At 44.4% G+C, this 21,652-nt stretch overlaps 1 protein-coding gene across 1 annotated transcript in view; it reads left to right on the top strand.

Moving 5' to 3' along the window:
• Positions 1-346: 346 nt before the first annotated feature.
• SUSD1 (sushi domain containing 1) overlaps positions 347-21,652 on the top strand; it is a gene marked incomplete at its 5' end in the record, with an annotated part of 44,021 nt that continues 22,715 nt past the window's right edge. The window contains 10 exons of the mRNA XM_082204753.1: positions 347-641; positions 3,263-3,394; positions 6,420-6,575; positions 10,160-10,312; positions 14,495-14,671; positions 14,978-15,160; positions 16,278-16,457; positions 17,231-17,322; positions 19,011-19,197; positions 20,227-20,315. Coding sequence (XP_082060879.1) covers positions 347-641; positions 3,263-3,394; positions 6,420-6,575; positions 10,160-10,312; positions 14,495-14,671; positions 14,978-15,160; positions 16,278-16,457; positions 17,231-17,322; positions 19,011-19,197; positions 20,227-20,315 — 1,644 coding nt within the window. The remainder of the gene's footprint in view (positions 642-3,262; positions 3,395-6,419; positions 6,576-10,159; positions 10,313-14,494; positions 14,672-14,977; positions 15,161-16,277; positions 16,458-17,230; positions 17,323-19,010; positions 19,198-20,226; positions 20,316-21,652) is intronic.

Here is a 21,652-nt window from a genome sequence, read left to right as displayed (position 1 = left end):
AGGGTGGCATATGGAAAGAAGATAGGCAATATTCAAGGAATAATAGCTCAGGACTGAAACCCCAAATGTCGAAACAAAGCAAGAAACATAGTTCAGAGCTGGGCTTAGTCATCATGACACGAGCTTAAAAGTTGTTGCAGTTACGCCTGGGCATGGGCATTGCCAAGGGAAGGTGGGCAGCTGCCCTCCCCCCAAATAAATAAATAAAAATACATAGCAAACTGAGGTTCTGCGCCCCCACCAAAAAAATCCTGGCTGCTGCCCATGGCCCTGGCACCGAAATTTGTGGATATGCCCTGCCTCTTCCTGGGGAATTTTGCTCGGGCACCCCAGGGAGTTGGCACCTATGGGTGGGGACCAAAACAGTAGGCGAAGCCGCCTCCGCAGGCGGGAAGAGAGGCTTCGGGCAGGAGCCCTCCGCTCGCCGCCTGGCGGCCGAGGGGGCGTGGAGAGCGAGCCCGAGGCGCCCTGCACCCTCCGGGGCCTCAGAGCTGCGGGGAGGCGCGGAAAGGCGGACCTTGGAGGCGCCATGAGCCCGGCGGCGGAGACGCGACGGCAGCCACCACCTCCGCCTCCGTCGCTCCTGCTCCTTCTCCTCCTGCTGCTCCTCTCGTCCCCTTCAGGAGGGGAGGCGGACCCGGGTAAGCGTCGCCTCGGCCCCGCTAAAGGGAGAAATTAGCGCGCGCAGCGTGGATCTCTGCTGGAGCAAGAGTGCCTCTGGCCATGGGCAGAGGGGAGCGCGCGGAGGCGGATCTGAGCTCCAGCCACCGTGGGAACAGTGCAGAAGAAGGACGCCTTTCCAGCTTGCTTGCTTTAACTTTTCTCTAGCCCACCTTTAAAAAGAAGCTTTAAGCTCGAGGGTGGGGGGATGGGGGTGGGTAGCACCGAAAACCAATTGTTTTTCCTATGAGTTTTGTGATTCTGTGTTGGCTGCCATAGGAGCCGAGGTCCCTTCGCCCCCCATATTTATTTTGAGGGGGTCAACCCCCCCAAGTTGATGCGCATTGCCATTCAAACGATGTGCATGTGAGAAATTATATGGTGAAGGGATTACCTGTCCCCCCCATCAATTAAAATACTTAACTAACTGACCAACTGCATCGCAGATAACTTGGTTCTGCCCCCCCCCCAACATAAAGCCCCCCCCAATAAATCCTGGTTATGCCCATGCCCCCTCCTCCTATTTTCTTCAAATTCGCACCTCTGGTGGCTGCGCATACTTTGGCTCCGGCATGCTCCCCTTTGGGAAGCGGTGTGTGCAAACATGTGCCATGATCCGTATCTATCCTGCTGTTCCTGGAGAAAGATGCCTGTTTGTTGCATTTCTCCTCCAAGTAGCTTCCATTGGGTTTGGAAATTTGATCCACGTTCACTTAGCAGCGGAGGGGTGTGTGTGTGTGTTGAAGACAGCCGTTGCATGTGCGCAGATGGTGACAGCTTTCACGAAAAGGGGTGTTTTTTTTGGGGGGGGGGTCTAGAGTGGGGAGAACCAGGGAAATAAAACAGGTTTAATGCACACTAGGTGAAGGCATCCCTGCCCCCTCTCTGGTGTGTGCAGCAATACATAAATATGATGGGGGGACGGACAACCTTGCTGTGTTTTAAGCTGCTAATGTGTACAAATGTATAAATAGCAGTTCTCCTGAAAACCGCCCACATTTCTGCAGGGGTTTTGCCTGCTTCCAGGTTTTGTTTTGAGCACTCAGCTGTGCGTTTTTAGCATTCCAAGTAAAATTTACGTCACATCAAACAACGGTGCTCAGTATTTTCTTTAGAATGTATTTGCATGTTATGGAACCTTTGGGTTAATGTCTGCATTTAGCCTTCACTTTCCTTAAAAATGCAAATAGTAAGCACTCATGGTGGGTAGACTAATAATTATTGGGATCACAGTTGGTGTTGTTCAAGATGCTAACCATTTCCTCCCTTGCCGTGGCCCTGAAAATTGCTGCTCCAAAACCAAGAGTTGCTTGGGGACAACAGAGTAATCCTCAAAGAGTGCTGGCCTACTTTTTTTTTTCCCCAGTCCCCATGCCTGTGTTTGGTAGTTTTGCTCCTAGGCTGGCAGCAGCACAGTGCCAGAGATGAGGGCACAAGCTTAGGCCAAGACTCAGTGTTGTAACTGGACTGTGGATTGCCCTACTTTGGAGCAGGTAGTGGCAGTATTATTATTTTATTTAAATTTATATGTTGCCCTTGCTTCCAAAGGAGCCCAAAGCAACAAACACATCAGTGAATAAAACAATACAGTTAAAAATAAAGTAAAGCAAACATCTGACAACATTAAAAACAATATAAAATAATCCACGAGTGCTTGTTGCATCAATCAGGCTATCTTTTCTATAGTTCAGATTTCCTTCTACCCACCACTCTGTAGAATTCCAGTAAGAATTCCAGCTGGTTTATTGTTCTTGTTGAATTTATATACCCAGAGGTCTCAGGGGAGTTCACTAAACAGATCACAATATATAAAAACAAAATAAAAACAATAACCCAATAATATCCCCTCCCAACGTCACATTTTAAAAGGGTATAGGATATTGATCAGGTCAACCAAAGGCCTGGTTAAAGAGGAACGTTTTCGCCTGGCACCTAAAGGTGTATAATGAAGGTGCCAGGCAAACTTCCCTGGAGAGAGCATTCCAAAGACGGGGAGCCACTGCAGAGAAGGCCTTGTTCTCGGCTTGCCACCCTCCAGACCTCTCAAGGAAGGAAGGAGGGCCTCAGAAGATAATCTCAGAGTCCGGGTAGGTTCATATGGAAAGAGGCGGTCCTTGAGGTATTGCGGTCCTGAACCATTTAAGGCTTTATAGGTCAAAACCAGCACTTTGAATTAGGCCTGGAAACTAATTGGTAGCCAGTGTAGTCGGACCAGAATCGGTGTAATATGCTCAAACCGTCTTGAGCATCCTGGCCGCTGAATTCTGTACCAGCTGAAGTTTCCGAACCATCTTCAGAGGCAGCCCTACGTATAACACATTGAAGTAATTATTACTCCTTAGCTTTTTGTGGGAATGAGCCCATCCAGGCCTGTTATCTGGATAGAAGAAGGCTTGTGTCATGATGTCTGCCTTGCTTCTCTGCTCCTTGGCTCTAGAAGCACATGGTGCTGGTATGAGAACTAACATTGTCTTGTGTACCTGTGTTGCAGCTATACCTGAGTGTGATTCATTGGGAGGCTGAAAATGCCCCAAATGTTAATTGTCCAGTGCATTGCTAGGTAATTACCAGTCCTAATTTACAGTGCTTTTTTTTTTTATAGATGCCACAAGTGCTTTACCTTCTGACGTGTGTGCCACTTGCCATGCTAATGCCACATGCCAGCAGCGAGATGGCAAAAACGTCTGCACCTGTAATTATGGGTTTGTGGGCAATGGGAGGACTTACTGTCAAGGTAGGTGGACATTTGTGATTCCTTGCAACTTCACAAAGCCATGTGTGGAATAACAATTGAACTGTTACAATTTAGGATTTGTTATAATAAAGCAAAGGCCAACCAGGGGTGAATGGCGTGACATACTGCTGCTCACATAGAACCGCTCAGATATACTCCAGATATTAATAATATGCCTTTACTGAACAAACTGAACCCCATGAATCGTAGCTTGCAACTTTCAGTTTGCTCCACTTCTTCTCTGTGAAAGTTTGTTCCCTTAAAGAGATAGACAAACCTACTAGAACATAAACCTATATATGTTAGAGTTTGGCAAGGCAGGTTTTGTGATGTGGGAAGCTTGCCCCACCATCACTACCCTGGCATGCTAGGTTGTCTTCACAGATAGGCAGTGCCGGATTTACGTATAAGATAAACAAGCTATAGCTTAGGGCCCCACTCTCTTGGGCCCCCCAAAAAAATTTAAAGGAAAAAACCCTCAATGTACATTTCCAAAAAATGGGACGCGGGTGGCGCTGTGGGTAAATCCTCAGCGCCTAGGGCTTGCCGATCACATGGTCGGCGGTTCGAATCCCCGCGGCGGGGTGAGCTCCCGTCTGCGGTCCCAGCTCCTGCCCACCTAGCAGTTCGAAAGCACCCTAAAAAAAGTGCAAGTAGATAAATAGGTACCGCTTTCTAGCGGGAAGGTAAATGGCGTTTCCGTGTGCTGCGCTGGTGCCGGCTCGCCAGAGCAGCTTTGTCACGCTGGCCACGTGACCTGGAAGTGTCTCCGGACAGCGCTGGCCCCCGGCCTCTTAAGTGAGATGGGCGCACAACCCTAGAGTCGGACACGACTGGCCCGTACAGGCAGGGGTACCTTTTACATTTCCAAAATACAAGATAAAAAACAAATAAAACCTACATACAGTTAGAGCTTAATAGAAGAAGAAGAAGAGTTTGGATTTGATATCCCGCCTTTCACTCCCTTTAAGGAGTCTCAAAGCGGCTGACATTCTCCTTTCCCTTCCTCCCCCACAACAAACACTCTGTGAGGTGAGTGGGGCTGAGAGACTTCAAAGAAGCTGTATGTGGAGGAGCGGAGATGCGAACCCGGTTCCCCAGATTACGAGACTACCGCTCTTAACCACTACACCACACTGGCTCTCAATAATGATTAATTAATAATTAATAATTAATAACCTTAATAATTATTTCACTATTAATATACTTTTTAATTGTATTTCAGTTCAACAATTGCTTTGATAAAATACCTATTTTGTTATGTGCAAATGGCTTTAGATACCTATTAGGTCCATAAATTAGGTTCATATAGCATATATTCAACACAAAAAACAGCGACAGTTTGTTGTTGACAAAGGACATATTAAGGGCTTAGGGCCTCATCAAACCTAAATCCAGCCCTGCAGATAGTGTTAGGATATTTCCGTTCCACCTTAAAAGGGAGCAGACTTTGTGAGTCAGAGTCTGCGTATTTCCTGTTTCACAGGATGTTTCTGTTGTGTCTTTTGTTTTCACTCTCTGTGTGTCTGGAGACACTGAAGCAGGCAGTCATGTTTTTCTTTGTTCTGATCAACGCTGAATAAAACTTGTAAATAATGCTCTCCTGCGTGCAACTTCTGCTGTGAATTATCTGCTGATAGAGAGCTTGCATCGGCTCTAGAATGTGGCAGGCTATTTCTGGAGCTCATGTCGCTAATTGCTGATACTGCGTGTCTATGGGAGATTGATGGACGTCCAGACACGGCTTGGGGGCCATGATGGACTTTGTCTCCCTGGCAGTATCCCAACAGATAGGACCCCCACAGGGGCTCACAGTAAATTGAGTGAATTATCTGAACAATTGGTTGTATACATCTAAGTTCTACTTAGAATAGACCCACTGAGACCAATGGACTTTGGTTAGTAATGTTCATTAATTTCACTGGGTCTATGCTGAGTATGGCTGAAATAGTCTTCATCCCAAAACTACCCCGAGCCGTCGATGTGGTATGGGTGGGTGTGACAAAAAAATTTCCACACCGGGTACCACCTGACCTTGCTACGCTTCTGATGGAATCAATTCTCTTTTAACAAATTCTCTTTTTAATGATGTATAGGTGGTACTTAACCCCAGTAAAACTAGCAAAGATTTACCACAACAGTGATAATCTTTGGTGGAAATGTAAAGAAAAAGAAGGCACCTTTCTTCATATGTGGTGGACCTGCCCCAAGGTGAAAGACTTCTGGGAGAAGATTTATAATGAATTGGAAAAAATGTTGAGATATACATTTATTAAGAAACCAGAGGCCTTTCTTCTTGGGGTAACAGGTCTGGAATTGCCCAAGAAAGATGTTAAATTATTTTTGTATGCCACGACGGCTGCTCAAATTTTACTAGCTGAGAACTGGAAAATACAAGTATTACCAACTGTGGAAGATTGGCAGATGAAGATGATGGATTTTTCGAAGCTAGCTGACCTGACTGGAAGAATCCACGGCCAGAAAGAAGAGGAATACCAAGAAGATTGGAAGAAATTTAAAGACTATTTGAATAAATATTCTAATATAAAAAATTAGAAATCACTTGAAAGTACCAAATAGGCCTAAGATTAAAATAGGATTTACTAAACAAATGGGGTTTAGAAAGTAAGAAAAGTGAATTAGCTAGATAATAACTGGAAATATTTTGGTTTAAGAATGATATTGGAAAGCTGTTACATACAGACACAAGGAAATTCAGAAGGGAGGGAATGGAGGAAGTCAACCAATATGTAAATAAGTAATGGATTAAGTTAGCTCTTATTGTTTATCTCTTTTATGGTGGTGGATAAGATGCTTATTGTACTGTTTTCTTTTTTGATGCACTCCCCCCCCCTTTTTTGTGTTATCTGTTCTGTTATGTTGTTCTGTAATTGTGGAAAACTTAATAAAAAAATTTAAAAACAAAACAAATTCTCTTTTTAAATGGTAGAAAATAATTAGAGAATAATACTGATATTTAATGGTTTGCTTTAACCTCTGCAATTTTTTTTTAATGTTTCGTCAGACAAAAACGAATGTGATATTGGGGCAAGCAAGATTTGTGGAGAGCATGCTTCATGCCACAATACACAAGGAAGCTTTTATTGCATTTGTCTAGAAGGCTTCCAGGCTTCCAGTAAAAACAAGATATTTATTCCCAATGATGGCACAAAATGTATAGGTAAGTACAGCAGCAATAAGTCATAAGGAATTTTTACTGTTTTCCTTTATGTTCTTTTTAGAACACACACACACACACACAGAGAGAGAGAGAGAGAGAGAGAGAGGGTTTTAGTTTTCATCTAAAGCTGTTTCTCTCTTTAATGTATGTCCTTTCCACTACTTGAGCATGTCTAAATTGACACTTTTCATTTTCAAAATTGCTGGGAGCTGTAATTGAGGAAGATCAAACCCATATTTCCACATAGTTATGTAGGAGAGGGGGAATTTTCTGCTATATATTTTTGGCAGAAAGTATTTCATTTTTAGAAATGCATTGTTTCATAAAATTAATAAGATACAGGAATGACTATCATGCTGATTAAGCTGACAACTAAAATATATACCAGTCAAATCTAAAATAAAAGTTGTAGTTATTATTTTTAACTGATTTAGAGAAGCCTTCATTCCCCCACCTCCGAAACCTAAGTAATGTTCAGGGAAGGGAATATTTCAGTCTGCAATAGATTTACAAGTTTCCCCACAAAAATAATTTCCAGGTAAAGCTTTGAATTTGTTGCAATATATACATCTAAATCACATCAAATGTGCTATATTAGTGTTTTTTTCATGAGACAATTGGGAAACTGTTCAGGTCCATGCTTTCTAAGGCACAGGACAACTGGAAGTGTGGACAAACCTTCTGTTTCCCCTACTTGCTTCCCCTGGGAAAACCAGCTCTTTCGTGCTAAATCGGAGCAAACATCAATCCACAGGAAATCCAATTGATGTTTGCTCCGGTCCAGCAGTAAAGATCGGATTTCTACAGGAGAAAGTGGCAGGACCAAGCGAGAGTCTGCATGAGCCCTTATGGACTCTGGAGGCCCCAATTCAAGGCTGGTGTTGGTTTCTGTCACCCAGGCCTCTTGTGCTGCTGGTCTGACAGATCACCCCAGCCCCTCTTCATCATAGTCCAAGTCCAGGCTTACTGTTCTACATATTTTGCATCTGTTTTCTCCCACAACTGATAACATAGCTGTTGTGTTTTGTAATCTGATATCTGAGGTCTTGTGTATGCAAGCTGATGGTTGTTACTTTCCAAGTGGGGAAATTGCTTCAGTGCTGCAATATGTACGTGTGCAGATGTGAGACTGACTTCTTGAAGGGCACGTAGCAAATCAGTGGCAGGGGTAGAACTGGGGCGGAGGAAGGGGGTGCCGGGGGGGCAGGTTGCCCCAGGTGTCACCACTGAGGGGGGTGACAAAATGCCGGGTGGCACTCACCGTGGGGCCTGCAGCGCACCCAAGCCACATGTCTCTCCTGGGAGTGATGCGGCGGCTTGGGCGCCCCCAGGCTCCACACTGCCCTAAATGGTCCACCCTCCCCCTCCCCCTCAGCTGTAGGACGGCTGAGTGGGAGGAGGCAGGCAGACTCGGAGCGTCCTGCCCCAGCTGGCCCCGTCCCCACACGCACGCCGCCCCAGGCACCCCATCGGCTTGCTCCGCCACTGACAGGGGTAGAACTTGAGTCCAAGATTTCCTGATCTAAGTCCAGCTGATGCCTTTCCTCGGATCTCTTTACTGGCTTTCCATCCCCTTCCATGCCCAGTGTTAACTGTTTGCCCTTACCTTTGAAACTTTGGTGTGAGCTTGTCCCAGTCTTATCTATTGACATGTCTCTGATCTGTTGATATTTCCAATGTCAGCGACCTAAAAGTCCCCTGCTCTCTTAAATAGCCCTGCCCTTTCTCCCTTGCACCCCCTTCTCCAAATACTTGCTTACTGCCATCCTCCTCCTTTTCTCATTTATTTATTTATTTGGTTTTCCAGATTAACATTTTACAGTCACATATCCAACATACAACATAAAAACAAGATTCCAAGGAATCTCTTGCCCTCCCCTCCTCCCCTTTGTGGGTCCTATTGTTAATCATTTCCTCCTGCATCTTTTATGATAATCCAAAATCTTTTACATCTCCATTATGGCCAAAATTCACCATTAAACTACAAGTGTTATTCTAAACCTACCGACGATTTTAGCTGTTTACAATGGTTTTTATGATAAATTATAAATTCCCCCATTCCTTATTAAGATTTTGGTCTTCCTGATTTCTGATCCTTCTGGTCATTTTAGCCATTTTGGCATCATCCATCAACTTAATCTGTCATTCTTCTCTGGTAGGGACTTTCCCCTCATTTCTTCCAACAAGTCTTTGGCTTAATTCCATAGTCCTCTTATCATTTGAAACTAAGGGCGGGATTCCCCTAATGAGACACAAGTATTTCTGCTTGGGCAGTGGGGCTTCTCCCCCCTGAACCCTCCAGAATTGGCTCTGGGGGCATCAGGAGCAGGGGCGGAGGAAGGGGGGTGCGGTGGAGGCGGATCACCCTGGGTGCCTTCACTGAGGTGGGTGACATTTGGCGTGCTGCCAGCCCACAATTCCCAGCCTACCCCGAGTCGTCAGGGGAAAGGGGGGAGCTGCGCCGCTTTGCCAGCTGCATCACCCCTTCCCCCTTCATTTTGACAGCTGGGGGAGGCTTGGGAGTCACGGGTGGGTGGTGCACCGAATGTCCACCATTGGCAGCTCGCTCCGCCCCTATGGGCAGCCCACTTGTGCCCCTCTGTGCACCTGAGCGGCTATCCCATGCCTGGGAGGGCACCCTCCATGCCCCCCCCTTTGGGAGCATGCCTGCCCTGGGCAGCATGGGCATATGCTCTGCCGCTGATCAGGAGAAACCCCACAGCAGCTGGAAGGGACGGGGTTTGTTCCGTCGGGCAAATTGCAATGCTTGTGTTCACACAGAACAGTCATAATATTACAACACTGAATCCCACCCTTAGTCCATATTCACACACCCCGGTTATACTCAGCGGCGTAGCGTGAGTTGTCAGCACCCGGGGCAATGCAAGTAATTTGCGCCCCCTGCCCGGGGCAAGGCAAGTAATTTGCGCCCCCCGCTGCCGCCCAAACGACGCCGCTTGCCCGGAGGAGGAGGGGGCAGAGAGGCGAGGAAAATGCAACGGCCCAGCAGCTGCAGCAGCACCGGCGGAGGCGGGGCTGTGAGGAGGGGCTGCCTGGCGCGTCCTCCACGGCGAGCGCTGAGAGCCGCTGCCTGCCGGGCGCCTTCAGCCCGGACGCGCGCACAGCTCGTCGGTTCCACGAGACATGCGGCTCCGCTACAGCCTGCGCCCGAGGCTCTTCGGCGACTCCGGAGGCAGCGAGCGCGCGCCCCCCCCAAATGTTGCGCCCGGTGCGGCCGGCACCCCTGGCACCCCCCACGCTACGCCACTGGTTATACTTCCCTCTTCATTTCTCCCCTTTCTTTTCTTGTTTCCCTCACTCTTGAAAGCCCCCTGACCCAAGGACCAGTCATTTTCATGTATGTTATAGTTTAAAGCACTATGTGTGGTAGTTGCTCAGAGCAGGCCCACCGAAATGAATGAACATGACTAAGTTAGGTCCATTAATTTCAGTGGGGCAGCTTGGTGCTAGGTAAGCTCTAAACAATAATTGTGGCTGCATGTTGGCTCTTGCCTGCCACCGGGTTCAAAATATTTGAAGCAGTCTTCATAAAAAGACGGTCACAATTGTATTACATTTTCTAGATCTTGATGAATGTGGAGTCTCAGGCATCTGTGGCCTTGGAGGACGATGTGTGAATACGTTAGGAAGCTATGAGTGCTACTGTACTGAAGGATACCAAACAGAAAATGGAGTGGAACCATTTCATTCGCGTACAGCAAATACTTCGTGCAAAGGTGAATGCTTGTATTTTTAAAAAGAGTACAGTTTTAGGCTCCTTTGGGTATTGAAATACAAGGGAAAACATGTCTGTATGCTCTGCCCAATTGTGCAGTAAGTGGTAAACCCATCTTCCAGTATTCTAGCTGATGAGGCACAGGAATGATTGACAAGCACTCAATTCCAAGGTTGAATCCATAGTACAGTGGTACCTTGGTTCCTGAATGGCTTAGTTGTCGAACAAATCGGCTCCCGAACACCGCAAACCTGAAGGTTAAGTGTTCAGGTTTGCGAACATTTCCCCACAGTGTTTAGTGGGACTTACTCCCAGGTTCACAGGCATAAGATTGCAGCTTACATGATAAATAGGAATGCGGGTGGCGTTGTGGTCTAAACCACTGAGCTTCTTGGGTTTGCCGCTCGGAAGGTCGGCTGTTTGAATCCGCACAATGCGGTGAGCTCCTTTGCTCTGTCCCAGCACCTGCCAACCTAACAGTTTGAAAGCATACCAGTGCAAGTAGATAAATAGGTGTTTCCGTGCACTCTGGTTTCCATCACGGTGTTCTGTTGAGCCAGAAGCAGTTTAGTCATGCTGGCCACATGACCCGGAAAGCTGTCTGTGGACAAACGGCGGCTCCCTCAGCTTGAAAGCGAGATGAGCGCCGCAACCCCATAGTTGCCTTTGACTGGACTTAACCATCCAGGAGTCCTTTACCTTTACCTTACCTTACATGATAAATCCCTTCCCTTAAGACAGAGCCATGCTGATGGTAAACCTTGGTATCATTTTGTTATCAGTTTTGACCACCTCTTTAATAGTTACTACGTTACTGAAAATGCTTCATTTTACATTGCAAGTATTAGGCAATTGAATTATTACTCATAGTGAAAGTAAGATTCCATTTTTTTACTAACGTAAAAAGCAAAACACTGAATGGTAGAGGTGTGTTGTTTAAAGTATTTTATACCCCCACTTTTCCTCATATAACACAGTGTCTTACAAAAACAAAGTAGTAGTGCATAAAATGAATAAATGCAGCAATGCATTTATTTATTTCAGTAATTAATTTTTTCCGCTCTGTTTAGCTGAAAAGAGAGTGGCTTAAAAAAAATAAAATCGGTAGTAAGACAGCCCCTGCCCTCAGGCTTAAAAGACCTGAAATGCAAAGAATAAGAGATGGGGTGGGAGGAGAAAAAATATATCCGTACGTACTAGTTTTTTACGTTAGAGATATTATAACGACCAGCTGCGATGAAAAAGTTCAGGGAGATTGATGGAATGGTTGCCACTAGGTGACAGCTGGAGAAGGCTAAAGGGCGGTTGGTCTCTCAGCAGAGCTGATAGCATAACTCTCCTTCTTTTCTTTCCCTCTGCCTTGTGGTCTGCAGTAAAACAGCTTAAAAACAACCATGTTATGCGCTGCTAGCAAGAGAAAGAGGAGCAGAAAAGTCTGTTCCAGATACGACTCAGAAAAAATGTAGCTGCTTCGACACCCATAAAACAGCCCTCTGCTTTTTAATTTCTGTTTTCTGGAGCAGTTTGGTTTAAGACATTGTCGCTTGTGTGTTGTATGAGTGCCTGGGACTCTAAAAAGCGGAAGAACAAGCAGAATTTAACTGCCAAGTTCTTTCGCTTTTTTCTCTGTGAAAATGCATAGCACGATAGTTATCTCATGGGAAAATATATAATCACAGTGACTTGTGTTTTCAGGGGGGAAATGTAAAGAAATGAAAGTAATAACAGCAGCACTCCTGCAAGAGTCAGGAGCTTTTACCACTTTGCCATGTGGAGCTGGCATAATCTTTGGATGACTCATTTTAAATAAGATAGCACCTCCTGAGAACTGTGCTTTGGCAGTCATTGTAATAATATAGTAGAAATAATCATTATAATAATGATCATAAAAAGGCAGAATACTTCAAGGAGGCTATATAATTGCTTGAGTGCAAGACTCGTTGTACCAGCGCACAGGCTTTTGATGAGCCATGCCAGTAGGTGTGCCAGCACATTTCAAAAGGCAGGCATCGCAGTGGTATTATGGCAACATTGCAGGCAGGCGTGGAAATATTTTAGAACTGCGGTGAAAAAATCCAGTGCCTGTACCAGGTACCTAATTCAACCGACTCAGGGCCATGTGAAGTATGGGATTTTAGAGAGATGATGGTCCCATGTGCTGCAGCATGGGCCTATAGGATCTGATAAAAGAGGCGATAGTTCCTGCCCTTCCACTAACACCGATCTGACCTAAATGCCACACCTAAAGTGCAAAAGTGTCAATCTTCTAGAGCAGTTGGTAGGCAGAGCTGGAGATTCACTAAATGGGCTTTGAAATCTCAATGTTTTCTTGTCTTTGTTTTCTGCAACATTTTTTTTATTATTATTAAAAAAAGAGGCTTCTGCTGGAGGGCAGCTTTGGGCAGAGAGCAGAGATGTGAATGGGGAGAGGTGCTTAGCTTCAGCTGCCATTTCTTTGCTACAGATTATCCTCATGTTCCTCTCATCTTTCAAATTAGGTGTTTTCCAGTGGTTTCAACCCATTGGGGAGAGAAAGCTGCTTGGCTTTGTGATCTGAGCAGAAAAATGGATGGGAAATGGTTTCAGGACTCTTCGCCTCCACTGCTTTTCCATTTTAAATTGACACATCACAAAGTTGCTCCCATCCCCCACCCCCCACCCAACCGCTCCAAAAAAAGTATGGCATCAAAACTATAAGCATTCTCATTAGTTCCTTAACTGGGTTTGCAGGAGGGCAAGGATCCCCTAAAATTTCTGGGTGCCAGTTCTCCCCATAATGTCTGAAATCAGTAAATGTGGGGTTTTGTCAATGGATTTAGCAAGGCCTACAAGGGACGCGGGTGGTGCTGTGGTCTAAACCACTGAGCCTAGGGCTTGCCGATCGGAAGGTTGGCGGTTCGAATCCCCACAACGGGGTGAGATCCTGTTGCTCGGTCCCAGCTCTTGCCAACCTAGCAGTTCAAAAACACGTCAAAATGCAAGGAGATAAATAGGTACTGCTCCCGCAGGAAGGTAAACGGCTTTTTTGTGCGCTGCTCTGGTTTCGCCAGAAGCGGCTTAGTCATGTTGGCCACATGACCTGGAAAAACTGTCTGCGGACAAACGTCGGCTCCCTCGGCCAGTAAAGCGAGATGAGCGCTGCAACCCCAGAGTTGTTCGTGACTGGATTTAACTGTCAGGGGTCCTTTACCTTTTTACAAAAGTCAAGCCAGTTTCCTCAGGAGACTGACTTGCGAGAGGTGCCATCAAAGAACAAAACAGGCGATGGCATAGTCGTTATCCATCGGGACATTCAGTAGCAGACAGGAAGTGAGGTGGAGTCCCTCCCCCAGCTGTGTGCCAGTTAGCAAAAGCCAATAGCAGAGCTGGGAGGGGGAGGTTGCCAGGGCTACGGGGGGTGTGATGTCACCGCAGAAAAATGTGTCATTTTTGCATGAGGCTCGGGTTGTGTTTTAGCAAGGGTTTTGGGAAGAAGAACGGTGGAGAGAGATGCCATACAGGCTGAGGGATAGACATGGTGTGTGGGGGGGGGGAGGCTCAGAGATGGTGTTTGGGCTGCTTTTGAACCCAATGGTGTGCTGCTGTTGGGAGCAAGCCCCACGCGAGTTGCGATGCTCAGAATCCTCTCTCTATCCAAGCTCAGGTGTCAATATGTGCAAATAAACCATATTTCATAAAGGCACTACGGTCTCCACCATGCCTCATTTTCCCCAAAGGAAATACAAACTTTGATTAAATGCCGAGATCCCTGGAATCTTTCACTGCTCAGCAGAGATTAGAGTGGCTGGCAACAGTAAAGACATATAAATGTAGCAAAATGTGTTTGTAAATTCATGATTTAAGCAGCTGGGGTTGTCTCAGTTCTGTGTTGTGTACCCTAGGGCTACACAAACACAATATATTTAAAGTACATTTTTCTCACCAAAGAATCCTGGATACTGTATTTTGTTGAGCGTGCTGGGAATTATAGCTTTGTGGCCTAAGCAGCAGTTCCCAATATTCTTTGGGGCGACGAATGTGCTTCAAATGTGTGATTAGTGGCAGCCATTGTTACTTTAAGAAATTGGGCCTTGCATGTTCTTTCTATGAGAAAAGAACACTTACAAATCATAGAGTGTCGTTATGAATCATAGAGTGTTTTTGCCTTATAGTGTCTTAACTTATCCCCCCCCCTTTGTTGCAGTTGTGGACTGTGGGCTCCCGCCTTCCGTTCCAAATGCATATTCTGCAGTCAACAAAACAACTTATGGAAACAAAGTTGTTTATACTTGCCAGCCTGGTTATGTCATCGAAAGTGGAAATTCCACTGCAGTTTGCAGTTCCAGTGGACAATGGAAGGAAGCTGATTTTGTATGCAAAGGTAAAGAAAACAATTAAAAAGCTTTAATGATTGCAGCATTTATTTCAACAAAGGCTATTTGTTACATTAGTTGTAAGCATATCTTAAAAAATTAGGCATGCTTAAATCGCAAGGAAATTAAAGTTTTTATAATTAAAGTCAATGGGACTTAAGTATGTAGTTAAATGGCTTGGTTCTCTTGATTTCATTAGGTCAAAGTGCTACTTCACAAAATACTCAGCAGCAAATATTTTACTGATAAATAAATATTAATGGGGAAACCGTTATCTTAATAATGCTGTCACCTTTCTCTTTCTTTCCCATTAGAAATCGATTGTGGAAAACCACGATGGTTTCCAAATAATACAGATATTATCTGGGATAACAGAACAACTTTAGGAAGCACGATATACTATAAATGTAGGGAAGGATTTCAGCTTTTTGGAGAGCATAATTTTTCACAATGCACAACATCTCAGAAGTGGGGAAACATCACTTTTGAATGCAAAGGTAAAAATATCATCTGTAATCTACATTAAAAACGCTCATCATTTATGAATGAACACCACCATAATAACTACCCTTTGTGAAGAAGAAAAAATGTTTTCCTGAAAACCCCAAGGTTCTTACCTCTTCTTAATAATGGCAAAATGATTTTTAGGTATCTTGACAAGTACTAGAGGTTCAGATTCAGACTAGTTGAGAAGTTAAACAGCATCCCTGGAAAAAACTTCACCTCTCATCTGCTCAGATGGCTGATTCTTGGTTTACATTTTCTATTTGGTTATGGAAATTGGAGAACACGGTATACGAGGCACGATGGTCATATGCCCTGTATTGAGAATTTTTTTATGCCTGATGTTTTACAATATTTTTATACATGCTGTAGCTGGGGAAACCCAGCCAGATGGGCGGGGTATGAATAATACAATTATTAATATTATTATTATTAAATATTCATATTCCCAGTTCTATCCCATTGCTGCTTGACAAGAGGTTTATTATTTTGTAGTCAGGTTTCTACCGTATTGGGGACACAGGTGGCGCTGTGGGTTAAACCACTAAGCTTCTTGGGCTTGCCGATCAGAAGGTCGGCGGTTCGAATCCCCGCGACGGGGTGAGCTCCTGTTGCTTTGTCCCAGCTCCTGCCAACCTAGCAGTTTGAAAGCATGCAGTGCTTATATTTGGGCCAATATGGTAGATAAAAAAGGTAAAGGGACCCCATTAGGTCCAGTCGCGGATGACTCTGGGGTTGTGGCACTCATCTCACTTTCAGGCTGAGGGAGCTGGCATTTGTCTACAGACAGCTTTCCGGGTGATGTGGCCAGCATGACTAGACTTCTTCTGGCGCAACAGAACACTGTCATGGAAACCAGAGCACACAGAAACACAGTTGACCTTCCTGCCACAGCGGTACCTATTTATCTACTTGCACTGGTGTGTTTCAAACTGCTAGGTTGTCAGGAGCAGGGGCCGAGCAACGGCAGCTCACACCATCACGGGGATTCGAACCGCCGACCTTCCGATTGGCAAGCCCAAGAGGCTCAGTGGTTTAGACTGGGATGACAAAAAGTCTAGACGACTGCAGTTGCATTTCTGAATTAAAACAGCTTCTGGTCCCATTTAGAAATAAAATGTGGCAAACCTCCTGCTATACATCACTCCAACATGATATGGAATGGGATATCAAAGCCGGGAAGCCTTGTGGAATACAGATGTGTCAAGGGCTTCTACAACACGAGCATGAAAAAACATTCATTCTGCACCAAAAATGGATCGTGGGAAATCTTGGATCTAAGATGTGAAAGTAAGTGCATGATGATAATCCTAGCACAGACGTTGTGGGCAAGTTCTAACTAAGGGACACTGGAGTTATTATTGCTCTTGTGGCAAAGCGAGGGCACTATCCCTTTGGCAGGCGTCTACGGGTTAAGAACCAGAGGAGGTTGTTTGTTGGAATTTCCCTGGCTGAGGAGAAAGGGTTAAAGTGCTCCACTGCCTCCCGCAGTTTGGTCAAACTCATGCTGGTAGCTTCGAGAACACTGTCCAACCATCTCGTCCTCTGTCGTCCCCTTCTCCATCTTTCCCAACATCAGGGTCTTTTCCAGGGAGTCTTCTCTTCTCATGAACTACCCTCTCCCAATACTGTAGAACTTTCAGAGAGGACTCTTGAAGTTTTTGGAGCTCTGTGTTTAATAGAACAACAGTGGCATCCAGTGGATTTCTTTGTTAACAACATGCATGTGACAAATATAGTAATGATGATTGATTAAAACCGGGTTCAGCAAATAGACAAGATGTAAACTTAGAGAATATGAAGCGTCAGCAGAAGCTGTAACAGGTCTCATTCTAGATCAATGATATGGCGGTTTCCTGTATTGTTGATGGAACAAGGTAAGTGATGATGGCAAAGGATGGCTGCCCTTTCCCTGTCAAGTTGCAAAGTTTGTATGATGGAAAAGCTGGATTTAGATTGCAGTTGTTACTAGATCCTGTAATTGAAACAGTGACAAGAAGAAACTGGCTTTTGCATGCCATTCAACAATGGGAAATGTTTTCGTTTGTTTGTTATTTTTGCAGAAGTTAAAGACTTTGTCGGTATTGCACTAAATAACTCTTGTTTGACGTGGAGGAGGCTTAATGGAAATGCAGCCGTCAACGAGACTTACCAAGTGCGTGAGTTATTTTAAATCTTTTTTTGTACTAGAAAGATTAGAGGTTCTTAGCTTTCTAGTGGGGGACAGGCAGGTTTCTGTAAGTACGAGAGGATGTATAAACATTTTATTAAAATATTGCTAAATAACATCTGCAAATGTTTTTTTTTTAAAGGATGTGATTTGATTGCTCACCGTTTCTTCTAGATGCCATAACATAGGAAGTAAAGCAGAAACAAAGAACTTCTGAGCTGCCTGGAGACATTTACAACTTGATAAATATATAACTGCTTCTTGATTGGCCAGAAGGGCTTCTGTTCTGGCCAAGTCAGTTCTGTCTTTAATGCTGATTAACCATCTTGGCCTGTCTCCTTTCCATCTCACAGTTATAGATACAAATCTAAATAGGATTTGTGGAATGATCTCCCCAGGGTCATGGGGAGGCCTGGCCGCCTTCATTACATATCCTTAGGTGCCTGGCAAAAACATTACTCTCCTCTCCTCTCAGGCCTTTGGCTATTTAAATAATCTATGGCCCTTTAAACACGCTGTGGGTGTGTTATTGTGGGCTTTCGTCACTATGTTGTATATTTTTCTGTTTTTATATTTCAAATGGCTCTGTGATCAGTGCTGGATTTACGTATAAGCTAAACAAGCTATATCTTGCCCCCCCACCAAAAAAACCTAAAGAAAAAAACCCCCTGGATGTACATTTCCAAAATATAAGATAAAAACAAATAAAATAAAACCTAAAAATGATTGTATTAACTACAATTGCATTGTACAGGTTATAACACTTAATTTCATATTAATAAAGCTATTTATAATTATTAGAAGTTTGCATCATATATTTACACCTATTATTATTTCATGTTATAGCAGGTTTCTAAAGACTAGATTATGAGTCTTTGTAAATTGTGTTTCTAAAGGAACTTTTGTTATTGCCAAATGCCAAAGTGTTTGCATTATTATGTTTGTTCTGAGTAAAAAATCATTTTAAGTTAGAGCTTAATTATTTCACTATTAATATACTTCTTAATTGTATTTCACTATTAATATACTTCTTCTTAATTGTATTTCAGTTCAACAATTACTTTGATAAAATAAATATTTTGTTATGTAAAAATGGCTTTAGATACCTATTAGGTCCATAAATTACCATATAGCATATATTCAACACAAAAAGCAGTGACAATTTGTTTTTGACAAAGGACAGCTGGACATATAAAGGGCCCCATTACCTTCAGTAGCTTAGGGCCTCATCACACCTAAATCCGGTCCTGTCTGTGATCCTCGGATGAAGGGCAGTATAGAAGTTTAACAAATAAACAAATTTGTACCAGCTTATCTGTCTTGACTTCTTCCCCAAAGACTCCTGGAAAAACCCATGTGATAAAAGTGTGGCCTTTTCAAAACGAACATCTCCAGAGTTCTTTGGGGAGACAAAATGGATCGTTAACCAAGTTTATATTATAAAGGTAAAGGGACCCTTGACCATTAGGTTCAGTCGTGACCGACTCTGGGGTTGCGGCACTCATCTCGCTTCATTGGCGGAGGGAGCCGGTGTACAGCTTCCGGGACATGTGGCCAGCATGACCAAGCCGCTTCTGGCGAGCCACAGCGCCACCTGAGTTCCTCGTTTATATTATAGCTATGCCCTAAAGTTTTGTTTCTGAGAACTGACGTACTTTTCATTTCCCATACAGCTCACAATGAGAATGCTAGGGAATGATTCGAAGAAAACTGTGGCTGAATCAAAGATTAGCTATACCACAGCTGAGGAGGCTATAAAGATATGCTTGGAGCTACGTCAGGATGCAAACTACAGTGTGGAAGTGACTACAGGATCCACCAATTTGGCTTTAAAAGTCCGAATAATGCACCCAGTAGTTGGTAGGTGCTGCAGTTTGGCAAATCATCAATACTGATAGTTAGGAAATTTTACCTGAAAATCTTCAGTGCTGGTGATGACAAAACAGTGTTCTTAAACTGGTGGCTGATAATACTGAACTGGAGGTCACTGCTCATGAGGAATGGGCTAAGATTGGCTAAGATCTGGCCATGCATCTCGTTTGCAGCAGATCATAGCAGCAAAAGGCTGCTTTACTAAGAACTAAAGATGCTTGCCATGAAGGAATTGAATAAAAGTAAGACTGGAGAAGCCAGTATAAGTTGCAATTTCAGCTGAATTTGGGGGAACCACTAGAAGCATCCATTGTGTTGACCTATTTCAATTGATTTGCTCATTGCAAACAGCTGAAAGTCTGTAAATTTTTGATAATAAACCTGATTTGCAATGAGGGAGTTGAACATAGCTGTCAACTTTTGGATTTGAAAATAAGGGATCAGCAGCCTCACGTGTCCCGGAGACAGTCTACGGGATATCTAACAATCCAGGATAGCGGTGGGAAGCAGCGGGAAACGGCACTGAAATAAGGGAATTTCCCACAAAAAAGGGAAGGTTGACAGCTATGGAGTTGAATAATTTCGATTGCAACTGTATGCTAAAGATTCTGTAGTGCAATGGGCTGGTGAACCCTTGTGATAATGATTAGTGGATTAAAACGAGCCAAAGAACCAAATTGGAAAGCTACATATAGGGCCTAGAGAGACTGTGTGCTTTGGACCAGGAAGAAAGAGGGCAAGCAAGGGAAGGGGCCAAAAGAGAGTTGGGTTGCAAATCAGGAATTATGCCAACTGTGTCTTCTGCAGTAGCATTGTGACCTGGCTACCCAAAAATAGCCATGGCAGTCAAGAAACAGGTGAGTGGGCCTGAATTTTTCATATTGGATTTGCTCAAAGCAAGCAGTTCTGATTGCAGGCAACTTCTTTGTGTTGCGTTACTTGTTATTATTAATAAAATACCAGCATAGCATAGTTGATTAAGAGTTTCTCTTCCCTGCCACACTTTTCCCTCCCCAGAAAAGAAAGCTGCATTCAGCAACATCTCCATATTTAATGACACCTGTATTAAATGGCAAAGAGAATCATCATCTGAAGAAAACTATGTAGTAAGTGATGTACAGTTTCTGACTGCAGTGGGAAGTACTGGGACGAAATCTCATGTTGACATGCGTGTTTCAGAGTGTTGACAGCAGTGCAGTGTCCATCCCATTGTCACCCCTGATACAGGTTTTGCAGATTTTGGGTGCATATCAAAGAAACGGTTTGATCAGACACAACAGGGATCTCTACTTATTCAAGAAAGTCCACAATGCCGTTGTTACCGGGGTGGAGAACTCAGGCCTAGGGGCCAAATGCAGCCCCCTAGGTCTCTGTTTCACAACTGGAATTCTTCTCAGGCCACATCTGTCAGCAGCCTTCCTTCACATCCTCCTTGAGTATTTTTGGCTGGCTGCAGTGTACCCTTGAACTCTGATAATGCCTCACGGTTGAAAAACATACCAGATATAACCGTTGCAGTGACTGATTAGGTAGTGTGTAGATTTGCAAGCAAACTGCTGAATTTTTGTGAGGGACTTGTGTGCCATACATTCCTATTTGCAACATATTCTGAGGTAGATCATGTGCACATAAGATTTTTGTATAGTCTCTTGTGTGTTATCGCTGCAGCCGTGGAGATTATCTGCCCCCTCATTAAAATTCAGGCCCCTTTCCTGGAGTTCCATGGTGCTTATTACTCTTTTTAAAGCCAAACAGCCTACCTAATGCAGAACGCTTTGGGGGAAGAGAGAGGGCTGTCAGAACTTCTTGATCTGAGAAGCAAATTGCCCGTCAACAAAACATGCAAACCTTTATATTGTGGGTTAAGACCAGTTGAGAGTCCCATGGACTGCAAGAAGATCAAACCCCTCCATTCTTAAGGAAATCAGCCCTGAGTGTTCACTGGAAGGACAGATCATGAAGCTGAGGCTCCAGTACTTTGGCCACCTCATGAGAAGAGAAGACTCCCTGGAAAAGACCCTGATGTTGGGAAAGATAGAGGGCACAAGGAGAAGGGGAGGGCAGAGGACAAGATGGTTGGGCAGTGTTCTCGAAGCTACAAACATGAGTCTGACCAAACTGCGGAAGGCAGTGGAAGACAGAAGTGCCTGGCGTGCTCTGGTCCATGGGGTCACGAAGAGTCGGACATGACTAAATGACTAAACAACAACAACAATAAGACCAGTGCTGTTTTTCTAGAGAAAGAGGTATCAAGAGCTAAGCTCCGGTGAGCTCCGGCTGGGGAGAATAAAAGCCCTAGTTAAGACCTTGCTCTGACAGCTCATAGAATGCCACGTTTGTCTTCACACACAGCAGGCCTTCCCTCAGGACTCAAAATGTGAATCCTGGAAATCTGGTCAGGCTGGATGAACTTGCAGGTGTGACTCAGCCGATGATGCTATCT

Source organism: Podarcis vaucheri, assembly GCF_965113315.1.
Source record: "Podarcis vaucheri genome assembly, chromosome: 17".
NCBI lineage: Eukaryota > Metazoa > Chordata > Lepidosauria > Squamata > Lacertidae > Podarcis > Podarcis vaucheri.
This window is presented reverse-complemented; position numbering and strand designations above follow the sequence as displayed.